Source organism: Engystomops pustulosus, chromosome 3 (assembly GCF_040894005.1).
Source record: "Engystomops pustulosus chromosome 3, aEngPut4.maternal, whole genome shotgun sequence".
Taxonomy (NCBI): Eukaryota; Metazoa; Chordata; class Amphibia; order Anura; family Leptodactylidae; genus Engystomops; species Engystomops pustulosus.
The window spans coordinates 214,968,082-214,993,410 of NC_092413.1; the positions used below are offsets into that span (position 1 = coordinate 214,968,082).

Sequence of the window (25,329 nt, forward strand, 5' to 3'; positions counted from 1 at the left end):
TGAGGGTTACATAACCTGCACGGCTCCGCGTCTGCCAGACTCTTGCAGGCACAGTCATGGATCTGGACTTGTCTTTAGCTTCTTATTTTGTGCTGTTTTTAACATTTTTATTGATCCTGAATGTCCTTAAAAGTTGGAATGAAAATCACATAAAAAATTATCCGCCCGGACCCAGATCTTGGCCGCTGATTGGGAATTTGCATATTCTGAATTTCAGGAAACCTTATCTCACTTATATGCAGGTAAGAAAACCTCATACATGAGATACATGAGATACAAGAGATACATGCGATACATGAGATACAAGAGATACATGAGATACATGAGATACATGAGATACATGAGATACATGAGATACAAGAGATACATGAGATACATGAGATACATGTGATACATGAGATACATGAGATACATGAGATACATGAGATACATGAGATACATGAGATACATGAGATATCCATCATCGTGTGGTTGTTTATTATTGTAGCTGCTGCTACGCGTGTAGGTACATGTCACCTCTTCCTGCCTAGAACACTGCTTTACATAGGGTTGGGGAAGTTTTCATGGAGTAGTCAGAGCACAATAAACAAAAATATGAATTCCAGAGATAACTCCTAGGATCGTGCAAATCTTAAAAATAAATTTTCACCAGTAAAATGCAGTCCTATGTGCCTGCAGCATGTTATAGAGCAGGAGGAGCTTAGCATATTGCACATAGTGTCCTATCTGCAGGCAGCATGTTATAGAGTAGGAGGAGCTGAGCAGATTGTACATTGTGTTCTACCTGCAGGCATCATGTTATAGAGCAGGAGGAGCTGAGCAGATTGTACGTAGTGTCCTATCTGCAGGCAGCATGTTATAGAGCAGGAGGAGCTGAGCAGATTGTACATAGTGTAATATCTGCAGGCAGCATGTCATAGAGCAGGAGGAGCTGAACAGATTGTACATAGTGTCCTATCTGCAGGCATCATGTTATGGAGCAGGAGGAGCTGAGGAGGTGTAGAGGATGCCACCTGTCTATGGGGATGGTAGAACCTCGTCTCCTCTAGTTGTAGAGGATGCCTCCTGTCTATGGTGATGGTAGAATCGCCTCTCCTCTAGGTGTAGAGGATGCCTCCTGTCTATGGTGAAGGTAGAACCTCCTCTCCTCTAAGTGTAGAGGATACTCCCTGTCTATGGTGATGGTAGAACCTCCTCTCCTCTAGGTGTAGAGGATGCCCCCTGACTATGGTGATGGTAGAACCTCCTCTCCTCTAAGTGTAGAGGATGCCCCCTGTCTATGGTGATGGTAGAACCTCCTCCCCTCTAGGTGTAGAGGATGCCCCCTGTCTATGGTGATGGTAGAACCATCTCTCCTCTAGGTGTAGAGGATGCCCCCTGTCTATGGTGATGGTAGAACCACCTCTCCTCTAGGTGTAGATGATGGCCCCTGTCTATGGTGATGGTAGAACCGCCTCTCCTCTAGGTGTAGAGGATGCCCCCGGTCTATGGTGATGGTAGAACCGCCTCTCCTCTAGGTGTAGAGGATGCCCCCTGTCTATGGTGATGGTAGAACCTCCTCTCCTCTAGGTGTAGTGGATGCCACTTGTTTATGGTGAGGGTATAACTACCCCTCCTCTAGGTGTAGAGGATGCCCCCTGTCTATGGTCATGGAAGAATCGCCTCTGCTCTAAGTGTAGAGGATGCCCCCTATCTATGGTGATGGTGATACATCTCTCCTCTGGGTGTAGAGGATGCCCCCTGTCTATTGTGATGGTAGAACTGCCTCTCCTCTAGGTGTAGAGGATGCCCCCTGTCTATGGAGATGGTAGAACCTCCTCTCATCTAGGTGTAGAGGATCCCCCATTTCTATGCTGATGGTAGAACATCCTCTCCTCTAGGTAAAGAGGATGTCCCCTGTCTATAGTGATGGCAGAACTGCCTCTCCTCTAGGTGTAGAGGATGTCCCCTGTCTATGATGATGGTGATACATCTCTCCTCTGGGTGTAGAGGATGCTCCTGTCTAAGGTGATGGTAGAACCACCTCTCCTCTAGGTGTAGAGGATGCCCCCGTCTATGGTGATGGTAGAACCACCTCTCCTCTAGGTGTAGAGCATGCCCCCTGTCTATGGTGATGGTAGAACCACCTCTCTTCTGGGTGTAGAGCATGCCCCCTGTCTATGGTGATGTTAGAACCGCCTCTCTTCTAGGTGTAGAGGATGCCCCTGTCTATGGTGGTGGCAGAACCACCTCTCCTCTAGGTGCAGAGGGTGCCCCCTGTCTTTGGTGATGGTAAAACCTCTTCTCCTCTAGGTGTAGAGGATGCCCCCTGTCTATGGTGATGGTAGAATCTCCTCTCCTCTAGGTTTAGAGGATGCTCCCTGTCTATGGTGATGGTAGAACCTCCTCTCCTCTAAGTGTAGAGGATGCCCCCTGTCTATGGTGATGGTAGAATTGCCTCTCCTCCAGGTGTAGAGGATGCCCCCTGACTATGGTGACGGTATAACTGCCCCTCCTCTAGGTGTAGAGGATGCCCCCTGTCTATGGTGATGGTAGAACCGCCTCTCTTCTAGGTGTAGAGCATGCCCCCTGTCTATGGTGATGGTAGAACCGCCTCTCTTCTAGGTGTAGAGGGTGCCCCTGTCTTTGGTGATGGTAGAACCTCCTCTCCTCTAGCTGTAGAGGATGCCCACTGTCTATGGTGATGGTAGAACCTCCTCTCCTCTAAGTGTAGAGGATGCCCCGTCTATGGTGATGGTAGAATCGCCTCTCCTCCAGGTGTAGAGGATGCCCCCTGACTATGGTGACGGTATAACTGCCCTTCCTCTAGGTGTAGATGATGCCCCCTGTCTATGGTGATGGTAGAACCGCCTCGCCTCTAGGTGTAGAGGATTCCCTCTGTCTATGGTGATGGTGATACATCTCTCCTCCAGGTGTAGAGGATGCCCCCTGACTATGGTGACGGTATAACTGCCCCTCCTCTAGGTGTAGAGGATGCCCCCTGTCTATGGTGATAGTATAACTGCCCCTCCTCTAGGTGTAGAGGATGCCCCCTGTCTATGGTGATGGTAGAACCGCCTCGCCTCTATGTGTAGAGGATTCCCTCTGTCTATGGTGATGGTGATACATCTCTCCTCCAGGTGTAGAGGATGCCCCCTGACTATGGTGACGGTATAACTGCCCCTCCTCTAGGTGTAGAGGATGCCCCCTGCCTATGGTGCTGGTAGAATCCCCTCTCTTCTAGGTGTAGAGGATTCCCCTGTCTATGGTGATGGTAGATCCTCCTCTCCTCTAGGTGAAGAAAATGCACCCTGTCTATGGTGATGGTAGATCCTCCTCTCCTCTAGGTGAAGAAAATGCACCCTGTCTATGGTGATGGTAGATCCTCCTCTCCTCTAGGTGTTGAGAATTCCCCCTGTCAATGTGATGGTAGAATCACCTCTGCTTTAGGCGTAGAGGATGCCCCCTGTCTATGGTGATTGTAGTACCACCTCTCCTCTAGGTGTAGAGGATGCCCCCTGTCTATGGTGATGGTAGAACCGCCTCTCTTCTAGGTGTAGAGGATGCCCCCTGTCTATGGTAATGGTAGAACCGCCTCTCTTCTAGGTGTAGAGGATGCCCCCTGTCTATGTTGATGATAGAACTGCCTCTCTTCTAGGTGTAGAGGATGCCCCCTGCCTATGGTGATGGAAGAATCCCCTCTCTTCTAGGTGTAGAGGATTCTCCTGTCTATGGTGATGGTAGAACCTCCTCTCCTCTAGGTGTAGAGGATGCCCCTGTCTGTGGTGATGGTAGAACCTCCTCTCCTCTAGGTGTAGAGGATGCCCCTGTCTATGGTGATGGTAGAACCTCCTCTCCTCTAGGTGTAGAGCATGCCCCCTGTCTATGGTGATGTTAGAACCGCCTCTCTTCTAGGGGTAGAGCATGCCCCCTGTCTATGGTGCTGGTAGAATCCCCTCTCTTGTAGGTGTAGAGGATTCCCCTGTCTATGGTGATGGAAGAACCTCCTCTCCTCTAGGTGTAGTGGATAACCCCTGTCTATGGTGATGGTAGAACCTCCTCTCCTCTAGGTGTAGAAAATGCACCCTGTCTATGGTGATGGTAGATCCTCCTCTCCTCTAGGTGTTGAGAATTCCCCCTGTCTATGGTGATGGTAGAATCCCCTCTGCTTTAGGCGTAGAGGATGCCCCCTGTCTATGGTGATTGTAGTACCACCTCTCCTCTAGGTGTAGAGGATGCCCCCTGTCTATGGTGATGGTAGAACCGCCTCTCTTCTAGGTGTAGAGGATGCCCCCTGTCTATGGTGATGATAGAACTGCCTCTCTTCTAGGTGTAGAGGATGCCCCCTGCCTATGGTGATGGTAGAATCCCCTCTCTTCTAGGTGTAGAGGATGCTCCTGACTATGGTGATGGTAGAACCTCCTCTCCTCTAGGTGTAGAGGATGCCCCTGTCTGTGGTGATGGTAGAACCTCCTCTCCTCTAGGTGTAGAGGATGCCCCCTGTCTATGGTGATGGTAGAGCCCCCTATCCTCTAGGTGTAGAGGATGCCTCCTGTCTATATTGATGGTAGAACCTCCTCTCCTCTAGGTGTAGAGGATGCCCCTGTCTATGGTTATGGTAGAACCTCCTCTCCTCTAGGTGTAGAGAATGCCCTTATCTATGGTGATGGTAGAATCTCCTCTTCTCTAGGTGTAGAGAATGCCCCTGTCTATGGTGATGGTAGAATCGCCTCTCCTCTAGGTGTAGAGGATGCCCCCTGTCTATGGTGATGGTAGAATCGCCTCTGCTCTAGGCGTAGAGGTTGCCCCCTGTCTATGGTGATGGTAGAACCTCCTCTCCTCTAGGTGTAGAGAATGCCCCCTGTCTATGGTGATGGTAGAACCTCCTCTCATCTAGATGTAGAGAATGCCCCTGTCTATGGTGATGGTAGAATCGCCTCTCCTCTAGGTGTAGAGGATGCCCCCTGTCTCTGGTGATGGAAGAACCATCTCTTTTCTAGGTGTAGAGGATGCCCCCTGTCTATGGTGATGGTAGAACCTCCTCTCCTCTAGGTGTAGAGGATGCCCCTGTCTGTGGTGATGGTAGAACCTCCTCTCCTCTAGGTGTAGAGGATGCCCCCTGTCTATGGTGATGGTAGAGCCCCCTATCCTCTAGGTGTAGAGGATGCCTCCTGTCTATGGTGATGGTAGAACCTCCTCTCCTCTAGGTTTAGAGGATGCCCCTGTCTATGGTTATGGTAGAACCTCCTCTCCTCTAGGTGTAGAGGATGCCCCCTGTCTCTGGTGATGGAAGAACCATCTCTCTTCTAGGTGTAGAGGATGCCCCCTGTCTATGGTGATGGTAGAACCTCCTCTCCTCTAGGTGTAGAGAATTCCCCCTGTCTATGGTGATGGTAGAACCTCCTCTCCTCTAGGTGTAGAGAATGCCCCCTGTCTATGGTGATGGTAGAATTGCCTCTGCTCTAGGCGTAGAGAATGCCTCCTGTCTATGGTGATGGTAGAACCACCTCTCCTCTAGGTGTAGAGAATGCCCCCTGTCTATGGTGATGGTAGAATCGCCTCCTCTCTAGGTGTAGAGGATGCCCTCTTATCTTGATCACAGGCCTAGGTATAAACAGATCTTTGGAGAGATCCTTGTACTGTCCGTTCAGGTAATTGTACATTGTAATGAGGTCTCCCCTCAGTTGTCTATTTTCTAAACTGTCATTGTATTCTAGCCCCCCCATTCCCCTAATAATCTTGGTTGCTCTCCTCTGTAACCGTTCCAGCTCTACCATATCCTTTTAATACACCAGTGGCCAAAACTGTACACAATGGGGGTCATTTACAAAGGGCCCGATTCGCGTTTTCCCGATGTGTTACCCGAATATTTCCGATTTGCGCCCATTTTCCCCGAATTGCCCCGGGATTTTGGCGCACGCGATCGGATTGTGGCGCATCGGCGCTGGCATGCACGCGACGGAAATGGGGGGGTGTGGTTGAACGAAAACCCGACGGATTCTGAAAAATTGCCGCATTAAAAAAAAAAAATTGTCGCACGCGCCATACTTACATGCACCAAGAAGAGATCAGTGAACTCCGACGCAACCCGGCAGACTGGCGCAGCAGCGACACCTGGTGGACATCGGGCGCAGGACCTTCATGAATCACCGGAAGACCCGATTGCTCGTCGGAGAAGCCGCCGCTGGAGCGCGAATGGACCGGGTAAGTAAATGTGCCCCTATGTCTTTATCATGAGAATCTATTCCTCTCTTGATACATCCCATAATTTTATTTGCTTTAGCAGCAGCCGCCTGGCTCTGGTCACCAAAATTAAGTTTACCATCTACCAATACCCCCAAGTCCTTTTCAGTTCCAGTTTTACCAAGTAATTGACTGTTTAGAACATAATTATACTTTTTGTTTCCACGGCCCAAGTGCGTAACTTTACATTTATCTACATTAAACCTCATCAACCATTTCTCTGCTCACTCCTCAAGCATTAAGCCAATTACTTACACAGATTTTCCCCTATTCCCAGCAGTCTCATTTTATGTACCAACCTTTTATGCGGCACGGTGTCAAATGCTTTTGAAAAGTCCAGGTATACAACATCCCCAGAATCCCCTGGTCCAGTCTGAAACCAATCAGATTAGTCTGACAGGACCGATCTCTCATAAACCCATGCTGACGCTGGGTTATAAGGTTATGCAGTGAGATACTCCAGGATAGCATCTCTAACAAACCCCTCAAATATTTTCCCCACCACAGAAGTTAGATTTACAGGTCTGTAGTTTCCAGGATCGCTTTTTGATCCTTTTTTGTATATTGGTACCACGTTTGCTTCCGCAAATGCGATCTGCAACACAAGTGTGAAAGAGGCTTTAGCGTCAAGGTTACAATTAGGCCAAATTTAACAAATGTATGCATACTTCCGATGCGCTGGAGAGGAGGAGGGGTGACCGCTCCCCTCTTCCTAAATATGCACAGAGCAAAGCCAGGCATCCTAGTGTCAAGTTCTGCCCTTATTCACACAACCTCAGGTTCTCTAATGACTGATAACATTCGCAGATTGAGCTCAGGAGAAATCAAACCAAGACAACGTATGGTATAAAATCTCAGTCTCTATGAACTGATGCCATCAAAAGTAAGGCAGATGTGAGATGCTTTATTTGTGTCACACAGTATTATACAGGGAAGACCTGGGATGGTTACTCAGGGATTTAGGGATAAAGAAGTAATGTCCATAGTCCATTGGTTGGTAAATTATTACACGGGCAATGGAGACACTAAGGCTTTGTTTTCCTTGAATTGCATATAATATTGTAAATCCTTCTTGTGAAATGGCAAACATCGGAGTAGATCTTGCAGACCTTTGACTATGACTGAAGCTGATCAAAGTCCATTCCTCTCCACCAAACGTCTTTATGGTATTCTCAGCATTCAGCAAGTATATGAAAAATAAAACATTTTCATTAAACATAAAACAATACTTCACACTAGGAAAGATAGGACATGGTGGTACGGTACCATACGTGTACATGCGATATGTGGCACTGTATTGCTCCGAGTAGCCACAGTCGTCTATGGGGGACATTTGTACTGCCTCCATACGGTCATGTGAATTTGGCCTTAGTCTTAGGTTTCAGCTATACAGAGGGCCCAATAGTAGAAAGCAATCACTTTACCTCTTTGTTATATTAGACAGATTATTTCTAGAACATTTGTGGCAGGGTATTTGCCACGACTTTGGCCATGAAATATGTGTTTTAGCTAAGCAAAAGCTGAGTATAAGACAGACCTAGAAAAGTTGGGCTTGTCTGATTAAGGCCTCTTTCATACTAATGTATCTCCTCCTGGGCCGTAGCCCGGTCGAGCATAAAGCCACGCACTGGAGAGGGGAGGAGTGGATAGCGCATGGTGCCCAGCCATACATACAGGAAAAGATAGTGCATCTTTTAACTGTGAATGGTATGGTATGAGCACTGTAGGTTTCCATGGGGATCAGTATCTGTCCCTCACACGTTAGTGGGAAGGAGACCTAAGTTTGATTAGCTGTCAGCTGGAGGTCCTGCATAAGTATCTGCACTTCCCACTTTGACTTCATCCTGGGGAAGAGACAGTCCATCCCAAAGGCCTGTGGAGCTGTGATCTGTGACTTTTGGGGTGCCTGGCAGTAGGCCCGCATCTGGTGAGGTAGGGAACCTCCATGTATAGTCAGTGGCTGTTATTTTTTTATTTTATTTTGTATAACTGCTTAATAAAACGGGCTGAGGTCAGTTGCACCAAAAAAGCACAGTGTGGACTGTGAATTGCCTCTGTGCCGGTGAATTGTGCCCGTCTGCCCCAAAAGATGACTATCCCAGACCTAATCCCTTACATATTCAAAGAAAGACTGCTTCATTGGTTATGGATATTGTCGGAAATCTCCATTAAATTGACTCATATTCGGTGGATTTCACAATATTTCAAACCAAACCCTTGAGGCAAAGTAGTAGGAAGCTGGTAAACCCAAGCATATTCTAGTACTGTAAGGGAGGCCATAAAAAAAATCTTCAGGAAAACACAGACAAGATCCTATCTCCACTTTCTGAAAAAGCAACAATCCCAAATATGACCATTGATATATTTCCTTTACTGGGTTAAAAAATAGATACAACAAATTGATGACTACTATCAGGGAGACATTGGGGGTCATTTACTTAGGGCCCGTATCGCGTTTTTCTGACGGGTTCCCCGAATATTACCGTCTTGCACGATTTTCCCTGAATTGCCCCGGGGTTTTGGTAAAATGCAATCGGATTGTGGCGCATCGGCACTGGCATGGCCACGACGGAAATCAGGGGGCGTTGCCGTCAGAAAACCCAACGGATTCGGAAAAAACGCCGTATTTTTTAAAAAAAAGTGTTGCTTGACACACGCTTACCTGCACCCAGCAATGGATCGTGAACTCCAGTGAACTCCGACGGACTTCAGCGCAGCAGCGACACCTGGTGGACATCGGGCGCACTACCTTAGTGAATCGCCTGAAGACCCGAATCCTCCACAGAGAACGCGGTAAGTAAATCTGCTTCATTATATGATAAGTCTATGAAGTCTAAAAGTGTATTTTTTAATATTGACTTTAAGCTTTCAAAAAAATACGGACCAGTGTTCAGCGTCCAATTGGGAATGAAAAAAATGGTGGTCATAGCCGGATACGAGGCAGTGAAAGAAGCTCTGGTCAATAAGGCTGAGGAGTTTGGAGAACGAGGGACACTGAAAATATTTAAGAAAATGGACAATGACATGGGTGAGTCCTGATGTGGTGTGGTTTTTTTTATTATTATGATGGACAAAAGATGTACAAATATTGGAATACATTGTCAGAATTCAAAACTGGACTTCGGCAAGAAGTTCGGGTTCGGTGCATGGCTCACCCCAAAACCCCCTCTAGTTCGTGTGCCACCAACAAAACACCAGTTGCGTGCGCGATGCCTCTTACTCTACTCAGATGAACCCAAACCTGAACAGGTTCATGCCAATGTATAAGCCAACTCAATCTCCATGCCAGTATGGTGAGTCTTGGTTGTTTTAGGTTGTCTTCGCGTAATTTATAGTCATTTTATACTCTAGCCACCACTGCTGCTTACATTATGTTTTAACTATCTGCCACCAAACCTTGACACCTGGATTGACAATTGGATGAGCAAGGTTGAAGGTGGTCATAATCCTTCCACCACTCATTCAGCATACAACAACAATAGGGATTGGTTAGTAAACAAATGAATGAATGTACATCCAAGCGCTATCATACAGATCCTAGGGAACGGGGGGTGGGAACAGTAGAGATTCTATACTTTGGTTTGTCCCTCCCCTGAGGGTAGGCTAACCATAGTCAACTTGTATTCCCTTTGTGATGTTTACACAATAAAGATCATTTTACCCCCTTACTATACAATTTTACTCAGTTTTTACGCTGTTTAGCTCCTATCACTCAGTGATAGTCAGTGTAACTTTCCAGAGTGTGAACGGGGACTCTCTAAGCTGACACTTTATGATTCTTCTGTGCTATGAGATGCTGTGAGCTGACAATGTGCTTAGATTATCAGGGTACAAGGTTTATCTACACTTTCATTTAGCTTCTAAACATTCACTGGTATCTGACACATAGAGAGAGATGAGACAGATCAGAGATGAGATGATGATGAAATCCATGAAATGCAGCTCCGCTGCATCTCAGAAATAATACACAGTCCACTCTGCTATACCTCATTCCCCTGATTAAAAAAACATTATTTTATCTGTAGTTTGTAGAGTAAGTCTTTACACACTGCTTGCGGGCAGGAAGCGTCTGTGTGTGAGCTTGTCTTGATAATGCATGGGGGAGGGGCAGGATGCAAAGTATTGCATCGTACAGACAGGAGAAGCTATTTACGAGAAGAATTTTCCCTCCCCGGCCATAGTCAGGAGATTTATAGTCAGATCCCTGGGCAACCAAAATTGTATACACCAGGACTGATAGAGACAGGTTGGAATTATATCTGTGAAATGCTGTATTTATATTTTTCTTATATAATTCTTATATTTAAGAATCTTGTCTTCGTGTGAATATCCCTTTAATTACCTCCAAAAAACTTTAAGAATATCTTTCTTTATTATACTTAAAAATTACTAAAAGCCTTACTTTTTTAGGAGTTGTATTTTCAAAAGGTATAAACTGGAAGATAATGAGAAGATTTACAATAACCACATTACGGGATTTCGGCATGGGGAAGAACACCATAGAAGAGAAAATTATTGAAGAATGTGTGCACTTAAATAAATATTTTGCCTCCTTTAAAGGTATAGCATACCATACTTACCTTATGACTATCGTTAGAACTGGACTTGTGTCACTATAAGGTAGCCTTAAAATAAATCAACCACTTAAAAAAAGCAAAAAGGATAGAAATACTCACCTCCACTCCTCTTCATCTAGACTAGTAGAAGTGAGTATTTCTAGACTTTTTTTTAAAGGAAACCTACCACTGCAACGGACATTAGTTTAGCTAAAAAAAACGATTTTCTTACATATGTAAATGAGCCCTCCGGTGCTACCATCCGTCATCTTCGGGCCGGCGATGGCTTCCGATGTTTAATTATTCCTGCCTCCTTCATATTACCCATCCTCTTTCAGGTGCCGAGAGCCGTGACGTCACCAAGCTCTCGGCACTTATCGCGCATGCACAAACACTAAGTCTCGCACAGCCGGCCGGCGATAGGTGCCGAGAGCTTGGTGACGTCACGGCTCTCGGCACCTGAAGGAGGAGGGGAAATATGAAGGAGGCGGGAATAATTAAACTAAGCTAAAGTTCGCCGAGCCTAACTAAACTATGTGCCGACATCTGCATTAAGAAGCCTACAGGGTGGTCTGCTTACATGATTTCATCATGCGAGCAGTGGTAGGTTTCCTTTAAGTGGTTGATTTCTTTAAAGCAGTTTTGACCATACAAAGCTACAGCTACTGTTGTATATAGGCCATGGAGAGAGATCATACCTTTGGGTATTAGGAGAAGCAGGACAGTGAAAATGGATGGATTGATATTATAGGAGGAGGCATTATCTATATGCTGCATCAATGCCAAGCACAGACCACACAGATGATTGAAAGTAAGTTTAATTTTGTCATGGTTGGGGAGGAGTGCCCTGCTCTTGTTCTCCTGAAAGCAGGAGAACAAGTTTTAACAACTGAGGAGCCTACATGGTACTGATCTGCAGATGAGTACAGAAATGTGTAACAATGCAGATATAGATGTGTATGTGTCACTGCATTGGCCAGAGTAGGTCTCTGACTAAGCCCCTCCCCAATATGATGTCACCACAGTTCCTGTTCAGTGCTTCACCATTAGTGCAGTGCATGGAGTGCTCATCGTCCACAAGTAACAAAAATGTATTTGAGGCAGTACCTCACCCTAAAATGACTGGCCAAAGGTAAAGTACCGTCTCTCTTCCCTCAATGTTGACGAGGAGTAAGCCAGTGTTCAGACTAGCAGGGTCAGAATGGAACAAAATGACATTTATCAGGGCATCTTCAGCCGTACTTTATGGACAGATGATAATGCAGGCGCAGATGTTACAAGCATTTAACCCCTAGTAAAATGCTTCCTACTGTTATAAGAACATTATAATAAATGGCACATGGTGGGTGGAAGCCGCAGTAGATGTTTTTAAAGGGGCCCGAGGGGCTTTAAGTAATAGTCATCATATGATCATACTGCTTCATCTTACAATTTTGTTTTCTCATTTACGTCTCGCTAGGGAAACCATTTGAAACCACTTTGATCTTGAATTCTGCGGTGGCGAATATAATTGTAGTCATTTTACTTGGGAATCGGATGGACTATGATGACCCTCAATTTAGGAGACTGCTAAACCTGACTAGTGAGAACGTGAGACTCGTGGGGACTCCAATGGTTTTGGTAATGTAATTGATGTAATACTCTCTAGATTTATTTAAGACAATGGGGCACATTTACTTACCCGGTCCAGTCGCGATCCTGCGGTGCGTTGTCCGATGCTGATTTGGGTCTGCCTGGATTCACTAAGGTCGTGCGCCCGATATCCAGCAGGTGTCGCTGCTGCGCCAAGGTCTGCCGGAGTGCTAATCTTGCGACACTAATTCTTTTTTAAATTCCGTGTTTTTTTCGAATCCGTTGGGTTGTCCGACAGCCACGGCCCCGATTTCTGTCGTGTGAAAGCCGGCGCCGATGCGACACAATCCGATCGTGTGCACCAAAATCCCAGGGCAATTTCGGCACAAAACGGAAATATTTGGGAAACCCGACGAAAGTGCGGCGTTCGGAGCCCCAATGAGCGTTTTCCAATTTCTGAAACTTCCTGACATCTTTCGCTTCAGTTTGGTCATGTGATCTTATGGTGACCCCCTAAGAAGTACATGGGAGCACAAACTCCTACCGTATCACTGCTACTGCTAATGATAAGGTCCGCAAAATGTCACACAGTTATAAAATAGAACATAAAGTCTCCCTGATTTTTATACACATATTGGGGCTCATTTACTAAAGGCCCGATTCGCTTTTTCCTGACGTGTTACCCAAATATTTCCGATTTGCGCTGATTTTTCCTGAATTGCCCCGGGTTTTTGGCGTAGGCGATCCGATTGTGGCGCACAGGCACGCAACGGAAATGGGGGGGGGGCGTGGCCGAACGAAAACCCGACGGATTCAAGAAACCGCCGCATTTGATCTACCATCAAAATCCATTATGATAAACTCTGGATATTAACTCATAGATCCAGTCACAGTAACTGTGGTTAACTTCTTATATTTGTTATCCATGACCAACTTTTAAAATTATGCTAATCAACCAGCAAGGCTACTAAGGGTGTCACCAGAGCCCCTCTGTGCTGCAGCTTTACAGGCCATTACACTGTTCAGGAGCATTTCTCCTCACTGTATGAGTGTACTGCCATGTGCTGTATGGACACAGGTCCTCACTGATTGGATTGGGTTGGGTTGAATGCTGAACTATAACACAATGCCATTCACCTCAATGGTCCTATATTGCAGCACCAGACCACCAACAAAAAAAAAATTACAAAAAAATGGCTTAATGCCTCATATTATGTTCTGACCAAGAAGGGAAAGAAAAGAATACATTTCATTTCACTAATCACATTTTCATTTGATTATTTTGGCAGCTTTATAACATGTTCCCGTTTTTTGATCTGTTCCCTGGAAGTCACAAAAAAATCGGTAAAAATACTTCGGAAATATACGACTTTGTCAGAACAACATTTGTAGAACATCTGAAGAACTTGGATGAAAACGATCAAAGAAGTTTGATTGATGCTTTTCTTGTGAGACAAAAAGAGGTAGTCTGGGTTTTTTGTTCTTTTATTATCACGACCGCCCACTGACCCTGGTGGTAGTTGGGCTGCAGCAATGTCTTATACAATGCAATAAAACTTTATTTAATACCAAGGGGAAATTGCTTAGTTACAGTCGTCCAGCAACATGAAGAAAAGTCATGTTTCACAATACAACAAACCGTATATACTCGAGTATAAGTCGACTCAAGGCCTCTAATTTTAACACAAAAAACTGGGAAAACCTATTGACTTGAGTATAAGCCAAGATTGGGAAATGCATTGGTCACAGCCTCCCTGTATATAGTTAGCAGCCCCTGCCCCCTTTTATATAGCCAGTACCTGCCCCTTGTATATAGCCAGCAGCCCCCTTCCCCCTGTATATAGCCAGCAGCCCCCTTGTATATAGCCAGCCAGTGCCCCCTAGTATATAGCCAGCCAATGCCCCCTGTATTTAGCCAGTGCCTGCCTCCTAGTATTTAGCCAGTGCCTGCCCCATAGTATTTAGCCAGTGTCTGCCCCTTAGTATTTAGCCAGTGCCTGCCCCCTAGTATTTAGCCAGTGCCTGCCCCCTAGTATATAGCCAGTGCCTGCCCCCAGTATATAGCCAGTGTCTGCCCCCAGTATATAGCCAGTGCCTGTCCCCTGTATTTAGCCAGTGCCTGCCCTCAGTATATAGCCAGTGCCCACCCCCTGTATTTAGCAGTGCCTGCCCCCCAGTATATAGCCAGTGCCTGCTCCCCAGTATATAGTCAGTGCCTGCATCCCCCGTATATAGCCAGTGCCTGCTCCCCAGTATATAGTCAGTGCCTGCTCCCCAGTATATAGCCAGTGCCTGCCCCCCAGTATATAGCCAGTGTCTGCATCCTTCGTATATAGCCAGTGTCTGCATCCTTCGTATATAGCCAGAGCCTGCCCACAGTATATAGTCAGTGCCTGCAGCCCCTATATATAGCTAGTGCCTGCCCCCCAAATATATAGCCAATGCCTTCCCCCTCACCCCGTATATAGCCAGAAGCCCCCTGCAACGCTTAAAAAGAAAAAAAAAACCTGTGTACTGACGTCAGCTGCTTGCTGATATCATAGTGTGTGCCGTCTGGACGGCGTGGGGAGCTGAAGACAGAAGATAGGAGAGTATCTGCGGGGTCGTTGGATAGGTGAGTACAGAGATTTTTTTTCATTGACTCGAGTATAAGCCAAGTTAAGGTATTTTAACACATTTTTTGTGCTGAAAAACTTGGATCATACTCGAGTCTATATGGTAATTCAAAAATAACAACCTGTACATGACAAACAAATAATAAACTTTTAAATTATTATTGTACTAGTGAATTGCCATTCCCAATGGCAGTGTTAATTTTTTAAATGCTGCTGGGAAAATTGCCCTGTTACTGGGACTGTTATAGATATCTCATCTGGAGTGGAAAAATATAAAACAAAATAAAAAAACACAAACAAATAATTAAAAAAAAATAATTATTAGTAATAAAAATGTCAGTAGGAAATCTTTAACAAAATTCTTCACTTTGAAGACAAGACAGACACCGTACTAGGATGTTGATTTGTTTTTCAGGAAGCGGGAAGCTCCCAATCATATTTCCACAACGAGAATCTATCAAAACTTGTAAGAAATTTATTTACAGCCGGAATGGAGACAACTTCTACCACTCTGCGCTGGGGAATTCTTCTCATGATAAAATATCCTGATATCCAAGGTACAAAGAGGAGCAGCTCTGTATTAGCTTCTATCAGTTTTGGCACCCAACAGCCCAGTCCATTCCTATATCATCCCTTGACTATCGTTGACTTGTCCTCAGATTGAAATTGTTCTATTTCCTTGTCTTCTCCATTTGGCCCAGGCCACCATGAACACTTCTTCCAGCCTCGAGCAATTTTTGTAGAGATTGTCACATAACTGTAGTTGTCCTATGCTCTTCACTTTTTCATTGTCCCCTCCATCATGGTGCTCTAACACTACTTCGTCTTATAGTTCACCAAACTATTGTAATATACGCACAAACTAGTGCGTACTAGTCATTTTAATTCACCAGTCACCATTAGTAACTGCACCCCTACTCGTAATAATTTTCCTTGGTTTGCCCTCCAGTAGTAATTCAGCCTCGCCATCATTTCCATTTGTTGGACAAGTCCCGTAGCCTCATCCCCGATAGTTCCCCTAACACTGGATAGATCTCCTTTTAGTGTTCTTACCCAGTAAATGGCCACTGTATAATGTCCCTCTTGTGGCCCCAACAATGTTTAAAGTCCCCTTTTTGTGCCTAATTACTGTTTAATGCCTTACTTATAGTGGACCCCATACTGTTTGAAGCCCAGGCATTGTAAAATGTCCCCCATTGTGGAACCATATTGTATAAAACACCCCATATGGTTATTATAAAGTAATTCCCCCTTTTGTTCTCAATGCTGTACAGAACCCCCCTGATGAGCCCCTTACTTAATAAACCCCCTCCCTGTGGCTGCATATAGTATAGTCCATAAAGCCCCCATTGTGGTCCCCATAGTCCAAAAAGCCACTGTTTTTACCACCATATAAATCCCCCAGTTATTGCCCCATCCAACTGTTATGTGCCCCATAATTGCCCTTCTCTCATTTCCCTTGCCAGTTACATTTAAGATGGTGATTATCTGCTTTACCTTTGTATTCAATATTATCTGTGTCCTGAGGAAGCAAATATGGTTAAACTCATGTCCCCCCTCCACGAGCCCCAAAAAACCCCAATGTGCAGAATTTATCCTGACCTGTATTTTATGAACTGATCTTGATATCCACTCCCTTGCCAGAAGATTGCACTTACATAGTGATGGAACATCTGGATTTATTGCTATTTTCTAATCTTACATAGAAAAAGTCCAGGAAGAGATTTCAAGAGTCATTGGATCGGCGCAGCCCATGTACAGCCACCGAGTACAAATGCCCTACACAAATGCCGTCATACATGAGATCCAGAGGTTCACGGATATTGTTCCTCTGAATTTAGGTCATGAAACAACCAAAGATGTCACCTTTAAAGGATATTTTATTCCAAAAGTAAGTAAAATGTAGAAACTGTGCAGATATTTTAAAATAGTTTAAACTACAACTTACATCTAGCCTATCAGATGACTCCGCCTCATAAAGCCCCTGTGATAACATATGACACAATGGGCACATTCACTATTCCTTGGCCGCCTGTGTTCTGGCATGTAAGTTTTCCTTCCCGCTAAACTGAAACAGGACAAGGAGTTTGGGCACTTGTGGAGCATCGATGCCCCAGCCTGTCGTATTTACTACAATCTCCGCTGGAAGTCAACAAATGTCAGTGCTCTACTCTTTATAGCAACGTTAAAGGGGTTATCCAGCTGTTAAAAATTACTGAGGGCCGTGCTGGGGAGGGCTAGTTAAACATAATAAACATGTGCTTACCTCCTCCGGCGCCGCCGATGTCCCACGCCGCGGTCCGTTTGATCCGTGCCCCTGTTTGTTTACATGGGCACAGAAGCCGCGCACAGGGAGCTTCTGGTCCGCGATGTGGCCAGCTCCTCCCATCCGTCCCTATCTCTCAGTGTTGTAAGCCCCGGGAGATGGTGTCGGATGGGAGCTTCCGGCCGGCCGGAAGCTCCCTGTGCGCCCCTGTATACAAACCCTCACACAGAGGAGACGGACCACGGCACGGGACATCGGCAGCGCCGGACGAGGGAAGTAGATGTTTATTATGTTTAACTAGCCCACCCCAGCCCGGCCCTCAGTATTTTTTAACACCCGAATACCCCTTTCAACATCAATGAGCAATCTCACCGCGCTCTCTCAGGTTAAAAATGGAAGATCTCCCAGGTTCCTAGGTTCCCTCTCCGTTCCCCTCCACTGGATCCGAGTGTAATCCCCGTGTCATCTCCGTGTCCACTGCTAGTCCTATGTCGGGAATTTAACAGATAGATCCAACGGAGACTACCATTGGAGACTACATCTGAAATCTCCGCCATGGTCCAACCAGACAGAGATTTCATTCTAGTAGCCGACCACACTTCCGGACTTACTAAGAGGCCAGTGTTAGAATGTGAAGGAGCGGTTAAGACTGGCATTCAGTAGGAAGTTTTCATTTGAAGATACCTTTATCTTTGATATCTGAAAATGTATTACCATTATCTGTTACCCACCACCCTGCAACTTAGACATTTTATATAATTGCCTTTAAAGCAAAGAGCCACTTGACACTTATGGAGAACCTGCTGTGAAAATAAACACTTCAGTAAAAACAATCATTAAAAACATTGCCCTGATCCCTAAATCGTTCCTTTCCATGGCTGTAATGTTAAAAAATCAGTTTGTAAACCTATATGCAAATCACCTGAGGTGAGTCCAATGATAGTTATGGGGATATGTGCAGTTTTCACTGCACTCCCAAGCCTCCCTGTTCCTAATTGATAGGACTCACTGCTGAAAACTTTGAGGGAGAGCTCTGTCACATCATTGGCCACTTCATGCCATGTGACCAGGGTAATATCAGCTAAGGTCCTGTTACATTTTGAAACGTCTAGCCCATGTATGTATCTGATCGCATGAAATCACAGCAGCCTCCATTGAGGATAGAGGGAAGTGAAAGTCAGTGGCGGCTGCTGCGATTTCATGTGATCAGATACATACATGGGGTAAATGTTGCAAATGTAACTGGGTAAAGTCCTTAAATTATATAACCCTGGTCACATGAATTGCTGAGAAGAGGAATGGGACCTAGGGAGGAGTAGATGGAGGGGGTCAGGTGTCTACTGATGCCAGGTAATATGAGATAAAGTTAATTTATGGGGGAATTTTCATCAACTTTATCAAATCCAACTTTTTGCATCTATTTATCTCCAACCCACTCTCTACACACCGTTCACAGGCAATAATTGTCATTACTCATGCAGGGTGAATATAATTTCTCTTTATACAGGTGCATCTCCATTGGGTTTCCAGTTGAGACTATAGTAAACCCATTGGGCTGAGAGTTCACGCCCAAAGTGCTGTGTGGGTCAGAGAGGCCGGGAAACGTTGGTGGAAGTGGAGATTCATGTCTCTTCTCCAATGGAAATGTTTTTATTTTTGACCACAGGGCACCTTCATTATCCCATTACTGACCTCGGTGCTGAGAGACAAGACACAGTTTGAGAAAGCTGACGACTTTTATCCTCCGCATTTTCTTGACTCTAAAGGAAATTTTCTGAAGAAAGACGCCTTCATGCCATTCTCTGCAGGTAAGTATAATAATAATCTTTATTTATACATCGCCATCATATTCCGTAGCGCTATACAAATCATAGGGGACATATACAAATAGAGTACAGAGTACAAACAGTCATATGGAACAATAGGAGTGAACGGGAGACACAAGAGCTTACAGTCTATGAGGATGAGGGGGACACAAGAGCTTACAGTCTATGAGGATGAGGCGGTGACACAAGAGCTTACAGTCTATGAGAATGAGGGGTGAGACAAGAGCTTACAGTCTATGAGGATGAGGCGGTGACACAAGAGCTTACAGTCTATGAGAATGAGGGGTGAGACAAGAGCTTACAGTCTATGAGGATGAGGCGGTGACACAAGAGCTTACAGTCTATGAGGATGAGGGGTGACACAGGAGCTTACAGTCTATGAGGATGAGGAGGTGACACAAGAGCTTACAGTCTATGAGGATGAGGGGGTGACACAAGAGCTTACAGTCTATGAGGATGAGGCGGTGACACAAGAGCTTACAGTCTATGAGGATGAGGGAGGACACAGGAGCTTACAGTCTATGAGGATGAGGAGGTGACACAAGAGCTTACAGTCTATGAGTATGAGGGGGTGACACAAGAGCTTACAGTCTATGTGGATGAGGAGGTGACACAAGAGCTTACAGTCTATGAGGATGAGGGGTGAGACAACAGCTTACAGTCTATGAGGATGAGGGGGTGACACAAGAGCTTACAGTCTATGAGAATGAGGGGTGAGACAAGAGCTTACAGTCTATGAGGATGAGGAGGTGACACAAGAGCTTACAGTCTATGAGGATGAGGGGGTGACACAAGAGCTTACAGTCTATGAGGATGAGGAGGTGACACAAGAGCTTACAGTCTATGAGTATGAGGGGGTGACACAAGAGCTTACAGTCTATGTGGATGAGGAGGTGACACAAGAGCTTACAGTCTATGAGGATGAGGGGTGAGACAACAGCTTACAGTCTATGAGGATGAGGGGGTGACACAAGAGCTTACAGTCTATGAGAATGAGGGGTGAGACAAGAGCTTACAGTCTATGAGGATGAGGAGGTGACACAAGAGCTTACAGTCTATGAGGATGAGGGGGTGACACAAGAGCTTACAGTCTATGTGGATGAGGAGGTGACACAAGAGCTTACAGTCTATGAGGATGAGGGGTGAGACAACAGCTTACAGTCTATGAGGATGAGGGGGTGACACAAGAGCTTACAGTCTATGAGAATGAGGGGTGAGACAAGAGCTTACAGTCTATGAGGATGAGGAGGTGACACAAGAGCTTACAGTCTATGAGGATGAGGGGGTGACACAAGAGCTTACAGTCTATGAGGATGAGAGGGTGACACAAGAGTTTACAGTCTATGATGATGAAGGGGTGACACAAGAGCTTACAGTCTATGAGGATGAGGGGGTGACACAAGAGCTTACAGTCTATGAGGATGATGGGGTGACACAAGGGCTTACAGTCTATGAGGATGAGGGGGTGACACAAGGGCTTACAGTCTATGAGGATGAGGGGGTGACACAAGAACTTACAGTCTATGAGGATGAGGGGGTGGCACAAGAACTTACAGTCTATGAGGATGAGGGGGTGACACAAGGGCTTACAGTCTATGAGGATGAGGGGGTGACACAAGAGCTTACAGTCTATGAGGATGAGGAGGTGACACAAGAGCTTACAGTCTATGAGGATGAGGGGATGACACAAGAGCTTACAGTCTATGAGGATGAGGGAGTGACACAAGAGCTTACAGTCTATGAGGATGAGGGGGTGACACAAGAGCTTACAGTCTATGAGGATGAGGGGGTGACACAAGAGCTTACAGTCTATGAGGATGAAGGGATGACACAAGAGCATACAGTCTATGAGGATGAGGGGTGACACAAGAGCTTACAGTCTATGAGGATGAGGGGGTGACACAAGAGCTTACAGTCTATGAGGATGAGAGGGTGACACAAGAGCTTACAGTCTATGAGGATGAGGGGGTGACACAAGAGCTTACAGTCTATGAGGATGAAGGGATGACACAAGAGCATACAGTCTATGAGGATGAGGGGTGACACAAGAGCTTACAGTCTATGAGGATGAGGGGGTGACACAAGAGCTTACAGTCTATGAGGATGAGAGGGTGACACAAGAGCTTACAGTCTATGAGGATGAGGGGGTGACACAAGAGCTTACAGTCTATGAGGATGAGAGGGGTGACACAAGAGCTTACAGACTATAAGGATGAGGGGGTGACACAGGGGATGGCTGGCTATATACAGGGGGCAGGGGCTGACTATATACTAGGGAAGCAGGGGCTGGCTGCATACTGGGGAGCAGGGGACTGGCTGGCTATATACTAGGGGGAAAGATGGCTGGCCAGCTATAAACTGGCTGGAGGCTGTGACCAATGCATTTCCTACCCTAGAATTATACTCAAGTCAATAGGTTTTCTGTTTTTTTTGTGTTAAAATTAGGTACCTCGGCTTATACTCAGGTTGGCTCATACCCAAGTATATAGGGTAAATAATGAAAATTACAGTACAATTTTACCAACATAGGGAATCCCTGAAGGTAGTACCTCAAAAACACCACCAGATGGTGGTGAAGAGAATCCCAAGTCAAGTTTCACAAAGCTAATGGGACACATTTACTAAGGGCTTTGCGCCAGTTTTCTGTCGGACTTTGCACATTCTTTTAGGTGTAAACTGCGTGCACAGAAATTTAAGAAGTGTCTGCACCATAAATGTGTTGCACGTGACCGTTTTGTGGCGCAGCAGCACTAGTCATCATGTGACACAAATGGGGGGAGGGGTTGTTACGGTGCTCAGTTGGACCGTGCGCCAGATTTATCATCCGACAGAAGTGTCTCATACTCCCCATGTTAAAGGTGCACCAAAAAAATTGGTGCACTCTGTCGGAGCAGTGCAGAAATCACCAGATTCATGAAGAACATGCAGCAGAAATCCTGAATCTGGCGCCTCTGTACACTACACAGGTAAAATGCATTTAGTGCAGTTTTCACTACTCTTAGTAGATGTGCCCCAATATTCTACTATTTACCAGAAACCCACATCGGGTAATGCTACCTTACATAGTAAAAGTAATCATCCCAAGCACACTACTAGAGCCATACCGCTAGGAGAATTTTTCGTCTGAGAAGCCTATGTTCTACAGGTAGTGATTTCCATCTAAAATCTAGGGAAACGGAGTTAAGATTATTAAAGAGAGGGTAGAAGAAATGGATGATTCACAGGGCTAAAAACAATGGGGCTTATTTAATAAGGGTCTGTGTACGGACTATCGACAAACTTTCCGCCTGATTTGGGTTATCGGACATCGTGGCGCGGGGTGGTGACAGGACCGGGTAAGTAAATCTGCCCCAATATTAGATCAATTCAATATTAATTCAGATCATGGGGCACATTTACTTACCTGTCCTGACGTGTTCCCCGAAAGTGTATTGCCTGACCAAATTTTCCTTAATGTGATGGTGAAATACTCCTTTGTCGTGAAAAGTGGATGAGGTTAATGGAAGGAATATCAGACGGAGCGACAGCAGAATTTATTGGATATTAGTTTTAGTGACTTTGTTCAAACCTAACGGGCTCAAAGTTTACATATCCAGAATACCCTCCCTTTTGGGTAATGTCTCTTATCAATAGTTTCTCATTTTTTTTCATGTCTCAGGAAGAAATGTTTGGATAGCTCACGCTGTAAGAAACCTTTTTTGACATTGGCTCGGTGTCCGTATTACCGTTGTGTTATTCTACCAATGTATTAGCCCACAGGGACACTCTAAAAGATACATATTGGGGGGGGGGGGGATTTATCCTGCATGTGTCGCTTCCCCGCTCAGGTCCCAGGAGTTCACCTTCTTCTTCCTGGTGCATGTAAGTGCTTGATCTTGAGACACAATTTGAAAGTTAAATCCCACGCTCCGTCCGAAATAGTCAAATCATCCGACGGCCATGCCGTCATGCGCCACAATCCGATTCTGTGCAACACAATCCACAGTTAAATATCTGTCTCAGCGGCACAATCCCAGAAAACGTCGGAAAATCCACCGAAAGTGTGGCCACGCCCCCATGTACGGTGATTATAGTGTAATTATATAGAAATGTAATTGTACTGTCATTTTCATCATTTATACCTCTCTTATGTGGTATTAGTTATTGTGTATGTTCTTTATATAATGTATAATCTTATGATGTTATAACACATTTGCGAGTCTATTAACTTTATTTTTTGGTTTAACAATATTTGCATGCAACTAATATTTGAGAGGGAGGAGGAGTTACTGAGAACTGAGGGCTCATGGGAGTTTTAGTATCCTGTGTCGGCCATCTTGGAGATAGGGACCATCCTTTATAGCTACAGGAAAGGGCGATCTACCATCACCATAGACTTTATTGTAACTGTCTGCAGTCTCCAGTTTAGAATCACAGCCTGAAAGTAGATTGAAAGATGAGTGTATTATCTTTACAATGACACTAAAAGCATCCTTTAGGTACTGAAAAACCAAAGTACCAAAAATTAGTAACACCACCCGTCCAGCCTCTAAACTGGACTCGTTTTGGAGATTAGATTTTCATAGGTAAATGGTTGAGATTTCACATGTTTCACATAAAAGAGCAACAGGTTACTCCTCTAATCTTGGGGACGGGTGTGGGGTCCGACTAGGGTACATCGTACCCCCGTGCTTATAATTTGTGGGGGTCCCATCACCGAAACCTCCTCCGATCAGCAAGTTAAACCTGTGGATAGGGCCTAACTTGTTTCATGGGAAAACCCCTTTAATAGGGTAAAATCTGATGAGATTTAGTTTTTTCTACATTTGAATATCCTGAATCTTCTTTAAGATTTTCGATTATTGGAATTTTATAGCATAATTTTTTATGTTATGCGTTAATATTTTTTACATTCCAGGTCGCAGAGTCTGTATCGGAGAGACACTTGCAAGAACGGAGCTTTTCATCTTCTTTACAACCCTTATGCAGAAATTCACCTTCCACTTCCCTCCAGGGGTCACTGATATGGATTTCTCACCCGTGGGTGGAGTAACAAACACCCCAAAACCACATATGATTTGCGCTGTGCCTCGCGGTTTGCATAATTCTGCAGTTTAGCTGCCATATAAAACATACCGTATTTTTCGGACTATAAGGCGCACAAAAAATCCTTTGATTTTCTCAGAAATCAAAGGTGTGCCTTATAGTCCAGTGCGCCTTATATATGAACCATACTTACAGACAACAGCTGCCATGAACTGTGCACAGGTCTGCCACCTGCTGGTCATTCATCCTTATAATCAGGTGCGCTTTATAATCCACTGCAATTTATATATGAACCTAGACGGTTTAGCAGGCATTTATTGATGGTGTGCGCCTTATAATCCGGTGCGCCTTATAGTCCGGTGCACCTTATATATGAACCTAGACGGTTTAGCAGGCATTTATTGATGGTGTGCCTTATAATCCGGTGCGCCTTATAGTCCGGTGCACCTTATATATGAACCTAGACGGTTTAGCAGGCATTTATTGATGGTGCACCTTATAATCCGGTGCGCCTTATATATGAACAGTACTTACAGACAACAGCTGCCTTGAATGGTGCACAGGTCTGCCACCTGCTGGTTATTCATCCTTATAATCCGGTGCACTTTATAATCCGGTGCGCTTTATTTATAAAACTAGACGGTTTAGCTGGCATTTATTGATGGTGCGCCTTATAATCCGGTGCGCTAAAACCATATCATGCATTTTCTATAAAAGTATACAATATTAAAGGGGCTGTCCACTTTACCTCATGTATTTTGTAATGTGTGTGTAAGAGTGGGGGCAGGATATTATGTAATTTACCGATATACATTGAGTAAAAGTTCTATGCTGCTTTATTGAAATGTACAGTAAAGCCTCTGGTTCAGAAATATCTTGTATCTCACCAGTCTGTCCGGTCCTTAAAATGGACAGAGATGGAGGGATCATGTGATCCTAACTGTCCATAACCAAATGCCCTTCAAGGACCTTAGGATAGTATTCATCTATGCAAGCTTAAGGTCCTGGAAGGTGGATTGGTCATGGACAGTTAGCAATCACATGACCTTCCATTTACGGACATTGTAAATCGCCTGATATTCTACCCCAAGCACTTAAACATTACATAAAAACATGAGGTAAAGAGGCCAACCCCTTTAAGATATCATCACTGTACCTACAATGTAAACTCTCGTCTTCAAGGGGCTCAAATTGTTTATTCTGGTGAATTATTATGTGTGTCAATAAACTGGCATGAAAAGCCACAG

The 25,329-nt window shown here is 45.1% G+C and overlaps 1 protein-coding gene across 1 annotated transcript; it reads left to right on the top strand.

The window, feature by feature from the left end:
• On the top strand, nucleotides 1-25,329 carry LOC140122669 (cytochrome P450 2K1-like). The gene is made up of 9 exons (XM_072143777.1): nucleotides 1-242; nucleotides 9,088-9,250; nucleotides 10,633-10,782; nucleotides 12,238-12,398; nucleotides 13,640-13,813; nucleotides 15,381-15,522; nucleotides 16,672-16,856; nucleotides 18,898-19,039; nucleotides 23,955-25,329. The coding sequence occupies exons 1-9, from the start codon at nucleotides 57-59 to the stop codon at nucleotides 24,152-24,154; spliced, it is 1,503 nt and encodes a 500-aa protein (XP_071999878.1). The 5' UTR covers nucleotides 1-56; the 3' UTR covers nucleotides 24,155-25,329.

What these genes read in the sequence shown, in the direction of transcription:
- LOC140122669 (XM_072143777.1), top strand. Translation starts at nt 57, where the DNA reads ATGGATCTGGACTTGTCTTTAGCTTCTTATTTTGTGCTGTTTTTAACA. An exon ending in AAAATATCCTGATATCCAAG is followed by an intron (nt 15,523 to 16,671) that starts GTACAAAGAGGA and finishes AATCTTACATAG; the next exon opens with AAAAAGTCCAGGAAGAGATT. An exon ending in CTTCATGCCATTCTCTGCAG is followed by an intron (nt 19,040 to 23,954) that starts GTAAGTATAATA and finishes TTTACATTCCAG; the next exon opens with GTCGCAGAGTCTGTATCGGA.